At 38.7% G+C, this 15,372-nt stretch overlaps 1 protein-coding gene across 3 annotated transcripts in view; it reads right to left on the bottom strand.

Moving 5' to 3' along the window:
• LOC103466266 (polypeptide N-acetylgalactosaminyltransferase 18-like) overlaps positions 1-15,372 on the bottom strand; it is a 161,125-nt gene that overhangs the window by 16,071 nt on the left and 129,682 nt on the right. For 2 of the 3 annotated variants that reach the window (XM_008411739.3, XM_081607973.1), the window contains exon 10: positions 1,214-1,381. In XM_008411739.3, the coding sequence (XP_008409961.1) occupies positions 1,214-1,381 (168 nt within the window). The remainder of the gene's footprint in view (positions 1-1,213; positions 1,382-15,372) is intronic. The other variant, XM_008411740.3, reaches the window with a different exon arrangement.

Here is a 15,372-nt window from a genome sequence, read left to right as displayed (position 1 = left end):
AATAAATAAGGGAAACTGAATAAAAGCTTAGTTTTCAGTTTAATTAAAAAAAAAAAATGCAACTCACTTAATGAGAAAACCTATTTCTATTTCCAAAACTAAAAATATGTGAAGTAACTTATTAGTAAAACATAACATCTGGTCACAACAAAAGGAAAAAGAAAACCCCCCCACAATATTTGGCTCAGCTCTTCCAATCAGATAATCAAAAAGATGAAGGGAAAGTTTTCTTGTACTTACAAAGGTAAATACATTTGACCTGGTAAAAGTGGTCAAACTTCACACTACTCATTCATAGCACTCCTCTCATCCATTTAAAACTTTTTAGACATCTAAACTTTCATCTGCTCTTGTAGAACTCATTCCGTCTCAGGGCGTTATTTAACTTCTTCAAACTTTTCATGAAGAAAATTGAGTTTTCTTTTGAATATAAAAAAAACCCCGTGGGGTTTTGCCTAATGGGTCTCTTTACTTAGACTCCGGACGTGAATTGAAAGTGAGAATCTCTCTGATTCAGGCTGATGCTAATTAGAGGCTGATTCCCCTGCCAGTCTGCCCAGAAACCACGGAAACTGAAAGACCTAAAGCGCCAGAGAAAGGTGAGGTTGTATCGTATCTGAGGATGCTGGAGGTTCAGTGGGGGTAGAGATGAATTGTCGGTATGATTGTAAAGTAATTTTTCCAATCTGAACAACAGGCAAAAAAATAAGGCACAAGATATACAGAAAAATGTGTACAAGTGCAAACAACCCAGAGCTAAAATGTAGCAGTTTCTTCTTGTTACTAATTATCCAGCTCCCTCAACTAATATGTCACACTTTAAGTCAACATTAAAAGTGTGAAGATAATGAAATAAGTGAGGGTTGTTATAAGCCTGGAACTGTGGACGTGTGGAAGCTCATTATCCAACGGAGGCAGATGTGCTTTTAAAACGCCTGTCACATAAAACGGCAGATGAATGATCTGTGCTCTGACAAAACCAGGGGGGGGCGCCTCGAGTCGGAAACAAATTGGAGAGGAAGAGGCCAGAATCCAATTTAATTATTTAAAGCATTAACACTGCTCGGCAAGGCAGACAGAAAACAGAAAGTAGCAGCTTCTTGCAAAGTGCCAGTAAGCAATCCAGTCAGATGGAAGCACAGTGGTCATTTTAAATGAAGGAGCCAACATTTTTAAACCAGGTAGAAATCTGAGGGCTGCTGCCGAGACTCACCTGAGCGAAAGTCCAGGTGAGCTTCATGTGTTTGGTGGCTGCGTAGCTGCACTCCAGCAGCCTGGGCCTGCTGTTCACATCCACCAGACACTTGTTGTCGTCATCGTCGATGGTTGGACTGAGAACGCCGAGGTGGATCTGCTGGGAGCTGGTGAAGTACACATTCTGCTGGGAGACAGACGTGACTGGGAGTCAGGAGGAAGGAAGTTTTTCTGGGCATATTTTTTTTATTGTGGGATATTGTTCAAAGAAATATAAAGATAATACTTAATGTATTTTGTTCATTATGTAAAATGACTCAATGGACAGCAATGGCGAGTATGTGACTTACGATAAGTCATGTAATATCGAGTCCAGTAACATATATCCATCAATGCTGCTGCCTCGCGCCCTGTCCTTCTCTCGCTCTTGCCGCTACTTAGCAGTAGGTGTCAAGTTACGTTGTGTTGCATTCAATGTTATCGAAAAAAAGAGTTCAATGCGCTAAATGTCCGATTTGACATAACTCTTTATTGAATTCATAGTTGCCAGCTGGGGCTGGCAACAGGGGTGGCAAGGCTCTCATTTGGGGTGGCAACTGCCACCCCAGTAGATCCACCCCTGCCTCCGGGGCTTCGTGTCGAGTCCCGTTGGTCTCCCGGCAGACCTTCAGGGCTTTTTATACCATGCAAATGTTTTAGGTAAAATTGAAAAAAAAAAAACTTAAGATGCTTTCACAAAAGGAAGTGAGCTACACTTTGTCTTCATAGTGGATCTGTTTCTGGGTGTTGAAGAAATGACCTGAAATCATTTTTGCACATAAAAAACCTGTGGCTAATTCTGAGCTACTATCACATCACTCATACTTAATTTAGATTGACTAGATAACCACTGAAGAAAATGTCTGATTTGGATTAATTTGCGTTGTACCATTACCTATTGCAAACAGATGTAAAAAAAATTCAGAAAAGGACATTTTTGGAAGCACTCTTGGGAAATGTTGTCCTACATCAGTTGGCTATCAGTTCTGAAATTTGTCACACTCGTTGCTCAAAATCTAAATTACAACTTACAGACTGTGTGAATTAACATTCACCGCATCAGTCAAAAAATGTGTCATGAATTGCAAAGAAAAAAAAAAGACGTAAGTAAATCACAGGACCAGCAAAACTAAGAAAAAAGTAAGACGCACTGATTTTAATTTGCAGTTTTGTAGAATTCAGTGTTATTGCTCATCTACAGCATCTATTGTCTGTTTGTATTAATAATTCAGCTATCAAGTTACATTTTTCTGCTGAGCACTGGCTTAATCTCCAGGGATGCAGCCTGAGTGCATTTTAACCATCCCATTTCCTGCAACAGCACTGGGAGAGAAACACGAGCACTCATGGATTCACAGCTCTGCTAATCCAACATGAAGGCAAAAACAACACAACATGGACTTCAGATATAATGGAAACCATATTCGCAGGTTAGTCAGACATCTATGGCATAACATAAACATAAACGCTGCTTGAAAGCAGGTTAAAAAATTTAGCAAGTAATGTTCAGTTTAACTATGGATGAAAATGCAATGAAGACGAAATGGCAGTCAGTTGAGGAAGTGAGCAAAGTCCATTCCGTTTAACAATGAAAGTGTATTTTATTCTACAGCGATAAATGTAAAGAAAACATGTTTAAACATGTTTGTGTTTTTAGTTACCTTCTGCACAATCACTATTTACTGCAAAAATAACTACATTAATAAGAATTGTGAAGGCATCTTAGAAAACAAGTGTAATCCTATGAGCTCCTCTATCCCTCAACCTGCATTTAACTACAACCAAGAACACCTGCTTGCCAGAACCTCACAGACTTTTCTTTTTTTCTTTTTTTAGAGTTGAGACTTCATTTTCCTGGCTCAAATTTTATGAGCTTTATGATCTGACAGGTAGGAGAGAGGAAATCCATTTAATGATGTCAAAACTGTTACATTTTATATGTATTTCTACAATAAATGGAGAGGTAGCCAGTACAAAAGAACTAAAACAATGGGGTGTTCTTGCTCCTGTCAGAAGTTGAGCTGGAGACTTTTCAACAAGTTGCAGACACAAATTCACAGGACGACTAACACCAAAACACAGGCCGGCAAAGTTGTCGGATTGGGGTGAAATCAAAGCATGAAACACATTCTCATAGTCGGGGAGAGAAAGAAATGACCGATGCAAATTGTCGGTGCAAATGAGCAGACAGGTATGTGTTTGAATTGATCAACTTTCCTTTACTAGAGGTAATTAATAGGGACAAAATACTGTTTTAATTTTTTCTAAATCATTTTTATGGTTCAAATTTTAGTAGTTTTTAAATACGCATTTGATATTTAGCGTGTATGTTTAAAGCCCTTATTGTGAAGGATTAGGGCATACTGAGGTGTGGCTACGTCGCATTAATCAGGCAGGAAGGCAAACATGGCCAGGTTTGCACATAATGTCAAAACATGCATTAACTGGGCTGTTCTGTAAAGGAGAACATTTCGACTCGGTGCAAATGCTCGCCAGAGGCCTTCAGGAAAAATATGTGTTGTTATTAATATTTAAGTAGTTTCGCAATGTGTAAGCAGGCTGTCAATCTTTTGCCAGTAGTCCAATAAATTTGACAAGATGGCAACACATTGAACAGACAAACAAGACCCTTCTGAACCCCAATTACATTCTAGGACACACACGTTGAAGCTTAACAAAACTCTCCTTGCAGGCAGAAAACTAATGTCTTTGCTTGAAAAGACCTGTAAAATGTTAAGTGCACCAATACAAAAAATCATCTACAAATTATCAGAGAGTTTTACTTGTATTCTGGAATCCTAATTTTAACAACAAAAAAAAAAGAAGAAGAAAGAAATTTATAATTACCATCTAAATCAGTATCAATTCCAGTTTGGCTCAAATTATTACTCAGCTAAAACAAAAGGGATAATTTTGGTATCTTTTCTTGTCAGAACTTACATTTTGCTAAATTACAGGCACCAGATTAAACAAAGATCACATCCATCATCACTGCACAAAAAAACAAAAAACAATGTTGAAGTAACCTATATATTTAAAGAGATTTGGGGTTCATCAATGTTAGCCACAGGAGGTTCTCTTAAAGTAGGCTAATTTCTGAATGCTAATTGTGTGTTTCTTTTTTCACCTGCAAAATTAACCAACATACTCCACATTATTTCCACTTTTCATCTTAGAAATAAACAAAAATCCAGGAGCTGTTCTAATTAGGACGAAGAACAAAAAGGAATGGAAAAAGAAGGAGTGGCAAAGCGTAGAGGAGGAGAAAGCAGAGAAAAATAGGTTCAGGCTAAAAATTAGGGAAAATATTTAGATACCTGGAAAAAAAAAAGAAACATAAGGAGACAATATGAATGCAAGTGTTGACCCACTTTTCAAGCCTGGAGAGGTAACTTGAAACCTTTTCATTAAAATAAACGTGAGATATGTGATGCATCTAGCTGAGTCTGTCATTAAAAAAAAGATGAGTAACGAGAACAGAGAAGGATCAAGGACAACATGAAATCTGTTCAAGCGGAAAAAGTTTAAATCGGGGTGAAAAAGTAAGCAGAGAGGTGACAGAATAGAACAAACAGAAACTCTGACTCGGTGTGTGTGTGCGTGTGTGTGTGTGAGGGCTCACAGGAGGTAATTGATGAGAATGATGACCGTCTTACGGGAACAAGACATTTCTAGATAGGAGCCATTATTGCACTGTGAAACAGCCACAGAACCTTTCAGCCTGCATTTAAAAACTCCTTGAGACAGACAATAGTTCACACCGATGAATCTGATTGCTTGAATGCGCACACAGTTCGCTAAGAATGTGTGAACGACTTTGGACAAGGGCTTAATTGTTGGTGTACGCATGTGTGCTGATGCAGGTGATTAAGCTCGCTTTTCTCTACAGATCCAACAGGAAGCTTTCTTCCGTCTCTTCTCCTGTCACAGTGACTTACATCTGATAATAGAAAGATTAGCACTGAGCTTTGTTTGACAGATAACAATCTCTCCTGACAGATGTACATGTTAACAAGGGTGGACAACACAGGAGCTGTCAGCTTTAGGTGGATTTGTGGTGCTTAAGTCCAACGTGAGCAGATGACATTTCGATTAAAGGGAAATCTTCCCGCAGTCATGAAAGAATTACAGTTTGATGATCTAATCTGGCCCTTCTGGTTTATCTCGGGTGACTGACTGTAATAAATTGGAAGTGATTGTACTGACCAGGTATTTATCGTTCAAGGAGGTTTTATGGTGCTCTAATGTCAAAATGCAAAAGATGTGAAGATTTTTTTTTATTTTTTGTATTTCTTTAGTCCAGGAAGTTGTATAATATGTCCTGGACCTTACTTAAACCGTAATGTAAATAATGTTTAGAGTTGTAACATTATTTTACGTCGCTAAAATAATGTTGATGCGACATAGCAGGTTATTTTAATTATTTTTTGAGAGGTGCATTTGCTTCATGGTTCCTACAACTGAGTGCCCACACCTCGCAAGCATCAGGCTTACGCTCTGCAACAGCACCTGCAGAGTCGTGCACTGATCATTCTTGTCGGGGTGTAAAGCAGATATTAGGAAGATATTTTCCAACAATACAGAGTCGAGGTTTAAACTGAAATACTTGAAGGAGATGAATCAGCAGAATCTCTCCAGGCCATTTCAAAGAAACACATGCTAAAAGCTTGAGCCCAGTGGGCCCCATCAGGGTCAAGGTGTCAGCATAATTTCTTTGAAATTGTCTAGAACTTTAATGGTGAATGAAAGATGTTTTATAGAAGCTTTCTTCTGTACCTGAATTAACGTAGGATGTGAGGATGGACATTTTTTACCAATCAATGTGAGGTAATCGTACAGCCTGAATTATATTATTGAGTTTGGCCCTATAGGAAGTTTATTATAAATCCTAGGAGCTGCTTCTGCATCTTTCCCCAACCTCATCAATAGAAAGGTTTTTCCATTGATAGCTTAATTTTGTTCATTTTTACTCAAAAACATCCTTTGGTCTCTCACCAATTAGCATACTCGATCACGGGTACAATTTGGAGGTGTGTGCGCTACTGAAGGTGGGAGCATAATTCTATGAGGAAAGCAGCACTCTAGTTTAAGCGTGAAAGGGGCTTGTAGAGAATTTGGATTGTTAAAACATTTTAACCCTGTACAACTGCTTGGGTGTTCACCTTTCTCTTTAAAAATAGAAAATTATGCAACTGTGTGATGAAAATATGAACATTTCCTGTTTGTACTCTCAGGCCTTGGTGTTGTGGGATCCCAAAGACACTTCCACTGGCTTGGAAATAAAATTTTCTGTGAAGGGACCCTTCACAGAAAACATTAGTAATATTAACATCGACTCTAATCCTTCCCCTTATTAAAAATAATTTTCAGCTGTAACAGTAAAAGCTGCAGATGTGAAAAAGAAAACAGCCTGATTTCAGGCAAACACACAATATTAGGATTTTTCATTATGTTTAAGAAAGGGATCACAAAACACAGTTTATTCTTCCAGATGGCTCTACGGAGGTCGGGCTGGTTGGAGTCAGTTTGAAAACAAATTTGTCTCCGCCTCAGAACAGTAGACACAAAAACATCAGGAAAGATTTAAAAGCACCGCATGGAAGGCTGCTTCAAAGCTATGCCGACTTATCTTTTAATAGCTTTTGTTTGCAATGACAGCCATCACTGGATTGCTTTGATACTGAAGAAAACTGTGATGATTCTGAGCCTGAACCCTCCAAAGGCATGTTCAGATTTGACAGCATCACAGCTCTGACAGAGCATTTAAGTTGTTGAACCAAGAAAAGTTCTTAAATTGGCCCCACAGGCTGTGCACCACAATGGCTTCTGCTGTTGTCGACTGGGCTGCTTACTCGCACAACATGAAAGTCAAACAATACTTGAGTTTGGTTTTAGTTCTTTTTTTAAACAAAAGTTTGATCTTGCGATATAGTACATCCTGTTTTAAAGCATTCGACATTCACTCCCACATGCTCCCATATTTGTGCTCCTAAATATAAAAACATTTTCTGCTCACAAGGTCAGAAAAAAAGCCATTTTAAATGTCATTCTAAAAGGGTTTTACATCGTTGGTCCTGAAGAGTAATTAAAATCGGGTGAAATCAGTATTAGTAAGAAACAGCTGTATAAAAAAAATCACAAAAAACAATTGAAATTCAGAGCAGTGAATCCATCTATCCCAGGTCTGAAGGTCTGATGACCTGACACTTTTAGACGGGCCTCTTGTCCAACACACCTGAATCAAATGGCTGAATTATCTCCTCGGTATGCAGCCAAGTTCTCCAGAATTTTGCTAATGGCCTCATTGTCTCAGGTGTGCTGAAGAAAACCGTCTAAATGGTGCAAGACATCCACCCCCAAGGACTGGATCGTAGAAGCCCCGCTCTGTGCCGTTATATTTCCAAACAAATTCTCCACCTCTCTGTAGACTCGCTTCACTCTGCAGCCAGAGAATTTATAACAACTGCTGTAAAAACTGCAAAAGCTACACAAGTTACAATTGATTTCTGTCAATGATGGTGAATTTAAAGAGATTGAAAATCAAAAAAAAAAAAAAAAATCTAAAAGCTTATATCTGGTCGAGGCATCTTTTCGGACTTTTGTGGATTCCCAAATAGCAGATTGTAATAACTCTGAATCCAAGTTCGTAAAAATAGGTAGCCTGGCCAAATTCACGCCTAAGCAATTCTGCTGGGTTATCCTCTCCCTTCGGTGCTCTGTCTGGGACGGAGTCCACGTCTCCAGCAAGCAATCACTTCTCAATACCGAGGGTCCAGACCCTCTGCACAAAGCAAAGGGTTGGTTTTTACCAAGCTAAAAACCAGGTGATCAACTTTTCATATTCTTGAAACCAAATATTAACATGGATTGAATAAAGACACAAGACCCATTTTTTTGTGAATAAAAGTCATTAAGATTAAAGTTGACGAAAATTTCAATGTCTTTAAGCAATTTGGGAAAATCCAGGTATGATGTAGGAAATCTTTGATATGTTAACTGATAACAACCCTAAAAGCAGAATTTGCCATATGAGGTCAAGCCTCAGTCTTTCCTAAATAAAAATGTCCTTGCAGTGTTGGAGTATTATTTGGTTCCTCCTAGAGGGAGACTTTTATGAGGGTATTTTTCCATTCTTATCTTTCTTCTTTATGCTTCTGTTTTTTTTTGTTGCTTGATCTACTGTCGCGTTTTTAATTTTCATCTTTTGTTAAACGGAACAGAATTGTTAAAGGAAAAGAAGATGAAAATCACCATCACACTTCATTGCCTTCCTGCTCCCTTACAGATAATGAAATAATTGAGCCTGTGTGGCCAGACAGAGTAACCAGTGGCTGCTGCTGCTTCTTGCTGTGAGAGTGACTTTTCCTTGTCCGAGGCTGCTGGTAAGCTTATTACTGCCAGCTGTAAATGTCGAGAGAGACAAAGCGCAGGTGTTTGCCTAAAGACCATCTGCTGTGATGGCAAGGAGACAACAGAAACATTATGGATGCAAGAATGTCCAAGAACATAATTAGAGCTCGGTCTGAATGAAAGGAGGATTAGAGGGAGTAGAAGGGCTGGGGAGGGATAGACGATGACGTGCATTTATAATGTCTAAAAATTATTCACATCCCCTAAATATTTAGTCAAGTTACAGGCACAAATTTCAACATGTTTTATTGAGTTTTTACAAGATAGACAAAATATTTGCTCTATCATGCACCATTATGAAAATTAGGGTCAATATTGATATTTAATCTGACTGATCTGGATGATACTTACCAATATCTATGCATACTATATGTATAATTCCTGGCCCTCTTAGCAGAGTGAAAACCCAACCACAATCCTGCACTGAAAAAAAATGCTGCATTGACAACTGCCTCCCCTCCCCATTCTGAAACAGAAAATGCACTGCTTAATGTTGGCATTACCAGCATGACTCCAAGTCGGCAGCCAAAGAGCACTCCACACACACCTTAGATTTTATTTATCAATTAGCTCATCTAAAAAAATCTATATATTGTGAAATGGGTGCTGGTACAGAACAGTGATGTAATGCCATGTATTTATAATTGTAATGTAAAATCATCCAATGTAAATTTGTTTTAGAACAAAATGTCATGAAAGGAATATGTGGCTATATATCCATGTTGTGAAACATCACAGGAGATGTTTTTATTGCATCTCCCACCAACATACTGGGCTTCATTTTAATTGCTTTGCAGAGGTTGTCAGGTTGGAAATTGATCCCTTCAGTCATAACTTCAGCAACCTGAAATATTTCCATTTTCTAAAATGTACATTTTAAAGGGCTGAAATATTAACCAGCTGCGTTTTTGTATATTTCACTGCTGGCTATGCCTTGGGCTGTTTTTAAAAAAAAATCTCAGTAAGCCTGTACAAAAGTCTTTTACGAAAGTTATTTGTTTTTAGAATCAGATTCTGTATGAATAAAAGAGGAGTTGGATGGCCAGGTGGCGGCTGTGATTGGGATTTCTTTTCTCAAATCATGAAAAGACAGAAACCAGTCAGTCTTGGTCAGATAATACAGTTTTAGAAAGTCCAAAAGGTCAAAGAAGAGGAAAAGTTTCTAGTTTGGAGGCAAAACACTAAAATCAACTCCCCACTTTAATAACTCCATTTTAAGCAGTATCTACCTGTCCGCGTATATAACGACAAATCTCTTTATCGCAAGAAACGTCTAACGGGGGAAACGCTTCTCTCTATCCCAAGAAACACTGTTTTAAAGTGTAAGGCTACATTAAACCTGTTCAAGCTGCTTGGTTTTTAGCCTCCCGCAAAGCAAATGGAGCTACAAGATTTCTGGCAGCTTGCTCATTTGCACTGGAACCCACCAGTTCAATATCCTGGTAAATTACCGCTGCTCAGCCTCTCTGGCTCCAAGGCCGGCTAATGCACTTCCTGACACAATTCAGTCTGGAGCTTTTATAGGAGATCAGCATCAGACACCTTACGTGCTTGTTCCTGGAGATGAAACAATCCGTGGTGTTGTAGGTTTTCTAACTGGTCTTAAGGAAAACAGAACTGCGAAATAAACACATATAGCAACACGGAACAGCGTTTCCCTGACAAATAACCTTAAAGGTCTAATTTTCAGACTATATTGATCGAGCCACGAACCAATTTTCTCAGAGGAGCTGCGACAACATTGAGGCACAGATAAAATTTCTATTACACTGACTGAGTTACAAAGCAATTCCATATTAGATTGTCAAAAATATCACCATCCATACTGCTGAAAGTGGCCTGAAATTTGCTTCTGGCTCATTGGATGCATTTTCTAAAATTCACAAGATGTAAAGTGGAAATAGTTTGTTCCTGTTCATCAACCAGCAAGACTTCGTCTCCAGACAGGTGTCAAACAAACCCACAAAAGCTTTTATGTTTTTTAGTCTTTGAACATGAAACATTGGCACATTTGTAAGACTTAATTTTCAGTTACAAGCTGAGACAGTCACTGCGTATTTGATAGCACAGGCAGATTGAATATTAGAGATAAAAACAGGCAGTTAAAGATGAACCACCTCCAGTGCAGCAAAGGCCCAACTCCCAGGTTTTGCTTCATTCTAAACTAGTTTTCCGGTCAACAAATAATGAGTTGATCAGTGAATTTATGAACTTACCATGCATCTGACAATTCAAAATGTGAGCCACGTCAGCGGCTTGCAAATAAAATAATAAACAAAATTAATGTGCTGAAGTTACATATTGATCTTCCATCTGTTTGCTTAGTGTATTGTTAATCTATAAATGGGACCTTTTTCTAACTTTTTTTTTTTTAAACAGTGGCTTTTTTTTTTCCTTCCACTTTTCCATAAAGGCCTGATTTGTTGAGGGTGCAACTGCTGACGGATTCTCCCATCTTGGATACAGATCTCTGCAGCTCTTCAACATCTTGGCAACTTCTTTGATTAATGCTCATCATTCCCAGCCTGTCAGTTGAGGTGGGCGGCCATCTTTTGGTAGGTTGCAGTTGTGCCGTACCCTTTTCACTTTCAGGTGATGGATTGAGTAGTGGTCCATGAGATGTTTAAATCTTAGCATCTTGTTTCATGTCGTGTTCTTGCTTTAAGCACTTCCACAGCGTGCTCCCTGCGCTCGCTGCAGTTTTTCCTGTTCTTTAAAAATGTTTACTCTTTGATGCTCTACAGCAAACCTCTGATCAATTACCCAAATTAATTTTATTTACTTATTAAATGAAGTTTGCACTGGATTTTATTCACAGGTGTCAGTGTAAGCTGGGCAGAACATTTGAGGTTTTTCTTTATCAGACTTGAATACCATAAAAACACAATCGTTTTCCTGGAACTTCCCAATAATAATCTCTCAGTTGTTTGTTGCTGTAATGTGACAAAAGCAAAAATAATCCCTTTGTAAAGCACTGTGAACGTCCCTCATAAGTCTGCACGTTCACACAAGTAGGTCAAAATCATGACCACCTTAGAATTGTAGCGTGAGGGTGTATTATGTCATTACGGTTTTACTCCAAATGAAGATCAAAGCAGCCTCTCTCCCATCTATTTATAAATGTTAACAATGAGTCAGAAAGATAAGAGACATTTTGAAAAATCTTTCTTATTAAGAACTAATATCAGTGAGTGATGATAATATCTGCTGGAGGCCCTCAAGAATCCAAGTCTGTTTACCCCTCATTAATCACGAAAGATTTCTAGTTAGGCTGATAAAAAAAAAAAAAAAAATCTCTCATCTGGATTCAATCAACAGAAACCAAACATTAGAAACGCAAACTTCATTTAAGAAAGATACAATTGAGGAAGAGTGGAGGTATGAGTCAGGTTTTCTTCTGCAGCTTTCAAAGCGTCCTTGCAGAGTTCCACAAAGTTATCAGCTTGAAGAAGAGATGTACAAAAACACGCACGCACGCACGCTTTGTGTGGCTTGCTGAATCTTTTTAGATGTGAATATGTCAGATTATTCTAGCCTGAAACTATGATTAACACGGTTCCCCTGGGCTTTTTCATTTGCAGAAAGCTGATCTGACACCAACGGTACGAGTGCGACAGCTTTAGTAGTTCTACAGCACATCTAAAGACGGCTTTTCTAAATAGCACCTCAACAAGGCTCCCCGCTACGGCATGTCATCTACTCCACTGTTTCTGCTTCATTTTGTTTTTTGTTTTTTTATTTGCCGTCATCTGATTTTTCTTTTAATCATCTCTCCTCTTATCGATGTGAAAGGGTGAGAAGGAAACCCGAATAGCAATCGAGCTTCACTGGGCATCAGGTGATCATCAAGTATTCAAGCCCACATCCACCCATCTGCTTGGACATAGAAGTTCAGTCATTCTGTTTAAGAAGAGACAACTCAGAGGTAATCATTAGCACTGGAAAAACCGAAATACCAAAAAAATAAAAAAAACAAAGATCAGAATGGGGATTAGTACTGTTCAGAGTATAACTGCAAAAAAAAAGAAAAGAAGGTATTCCTCATGAATAAAGAATGAATGTGTGAAGATGTGAAAGCACCAGAGGAGTTGCCGGGGAGTTTGACATCAGCTGTGAAGCGTTAACCCAGCTGCACACTTTCAGCTTAAACCTCTGTGGTACAAACCCTGATTTTAAAAGTATTGTTTTGAATGAAGAACAAGGCTGCCAGTTGTTTCACTGCCTGTCAGTCAAAGCAGAGATCGTCACCGGAGCGGGAAATTTCATTAGGCTAATTTAAGGAGTGGCAGTCTGAAAGAGGAAAATGCAGAACGGATGATGTGTTTTACCGATAGTACTCTAACAACTCTCTAAGCCGTCTCTGATTACAGCAGAAGGCATGGCTCAAAAAAATACTTTCTGCTGCTTCATTCACGCTTAGTTTAACGCGTGCACCTCTGATTCAAATACCATGACGAGAGTTTTTTTTAAAGTGATTAGTTCCCCTCGATGATTTCATAATGTGCAATAGAAATTCTGCAGATATCTAGACTCCTTTCAAACAGCCTAAAAATCCTTTATTATCTGAAAGCGTGATGGAGCGCAGCGGCTGAATTTTGGCTCACTATAAGTAATTCATTTGTATAAACTGAAATTCTTCCAAAGATATAAGTAAAAATAATCTTTTAATTTGCAGTAAATAAAATATTAGCTTCCAAACTGAAGAGGCAAAGCTCAGCTTGTGTCCAAACACTTATGAACTCATGCAACACACAGCAGCCTTGATGCGCATGGTAACAACGTGTAAAAAGCCTTGAAATAAATTATCTTTCTTCTATTTATTTTTCGCAGTAGCATGATCTATGACAAAACAAACCCCAAAAAATCTTGGGGATACAATATATGTAATTTCATATATTGTTCTGTAATCAAGCATTGTCCTACAAAACTTCACAAATTGCACATTATTTTCAATAGGAATATATTAATATATTCTTATATTTCTCCATATATTTTAGATTATCCTATTAAAACACTCAGAAAGCTCCACCACTTAGCAGTTTTCTGTAGGAAGCCACAATACCTGTATTTAAAAAGTTCAGTAATTCAGGATACCTTGAGCTCTAAGAAATCTCCCCAAGAGAAATATGCCCACAGCATCATAGATCATCCTCCATACCTAATTATGGATATGCGGTACTTTTCCAACATGTTACTTTGGAGTATATTCAAACCTAAGGGTTGTTATGGAGGCTTGCAAACCCCAAGATGGCCCTCTTTGCTGCAGTTCTCCATCAGTGAGCTTTGTGAACTCAGCTGCATCGGTTTGTGACCTGAAGGCGCCATAGCTGCACTCCAAAGCCTCCATAACTCTTCAACAATGCTCAGATGCTCAAATATGGATCTTTTTTGATTGATTTAGTTAGTTATCTATATTCTATGCGTCAAGTTGAACCTTTGCACAAACTGGTCATAAGTGTGGATTGTAATCTGTCAAAATGACAGATGGCCTTCAAATTTCCCCATTAAAAAAAAAGAAAAAAGATTTCCAAGGTTTTGACTCCATTGATAAAAAAAAAAACCCAGCCAACAAACAAACAAACAAAACAAAAACAAAACAGCTTGGGGCGCCATCATGATTTGGGGTGCATTTTCCTTCAATGGAACAATGGAGCTTCAGGTTGTGCAGGGGCGTCAAACAGCAGCTGCCTATGTGGAGATGTTGCAGCGGGCATCCCTCATGACTGAGGGCCCTCGTCTCATTGGTAATGATTGGGTTTTTCAACAGGACAATGCTGCGATTCACAATGTCCGCCGGACAAAGGAGTTCTTCCAAGAGAATAACATCACTCTTTTGGACCATCCTGAATGTTCCCTGGATCTAAACCCAATTGAGAACATTTGGGGATGGATGGCAACGGAAGTTTACAAAAATGGACATCAGTTCCACACAATGGATGCCCTTTGTGAAGCCATCTTCAACACTTGGAGCAACGTTCCCACTAGCCTGATCAGGCTAGTGGGAACGTTGCTCTGCTCTGCTGATTATGCAGAGCAGAGTACAGGCCCACTAGCCTGATCAGGCTAGTGGGCCTGATCCCAAAAAATTGCAATAAAGTGGGTTTAATTTTCTATTTCTTTTGCTCTCTGATAAGAAATCGAATGTTTGGAACATAATAAAATTTTAACGAAGCCTTACAGGTGATTTGGCAAAACAAGCCACTCAAACTAATACATAATCATCTCATAGGTCATAGATGAAGATTAATGCATCATCTGGTCCCCTGGAGAAATGGAACAAAGATGGCCCATAGGTCTTAGTTATCTTAGTTAACTGGGAATGAAGGCAGTCTGCTCTGCCAGAGGCTGAATACATTTACTGGGTTTCTGTCCGTCCTGTTCATGATGAGTCTGAGAAAAATCCATGAGGTGGATATGAAAACATTTCAAGTATGAATCTACTGGGGTCAAACTAAGTAAAATCGTTCGAAAGAAGCTGCTCCTGGAGGGAAAAAAAAGAGAAAGTGCAAGAAGTATTCAGTGAAGTAGGTAAACAGCAATGGCAGTGGGAGAAAAATTGACCAATACAAGTCAATTCCTTTATCAGTACCTGCTGATTATGCAGAGCAGAGTACATGTGAGAGGCAAAATGAAAGGAGAGACGCATTAATGCACAAACCGCTGTTTCAGACGTCAATGTGCCGGTCAAAGCTATTAACATTACTGACAAAGGAGACAAAGCTCTTCCCG

The sequence above is a fragment of the Poecilia reticulata genome, chromosome 6, assembly GCF_904066995.2.
Source record: "Poecilia reticulata chromosome 6, P_reticulata-male-v2, whole genome shotgun sequence".
Taxonomy (NCBI): Eukaryota; Metazoa; Chordata; class Actinopteri; order Cyprinodontiformes; family Poeciliidae; genus Poecilia; species Poecilia reticulata.
Note: the sequence above shows the minus strand (reverse complement) of the source record. Positions and strands in the feature narration are given on the sequence as shown.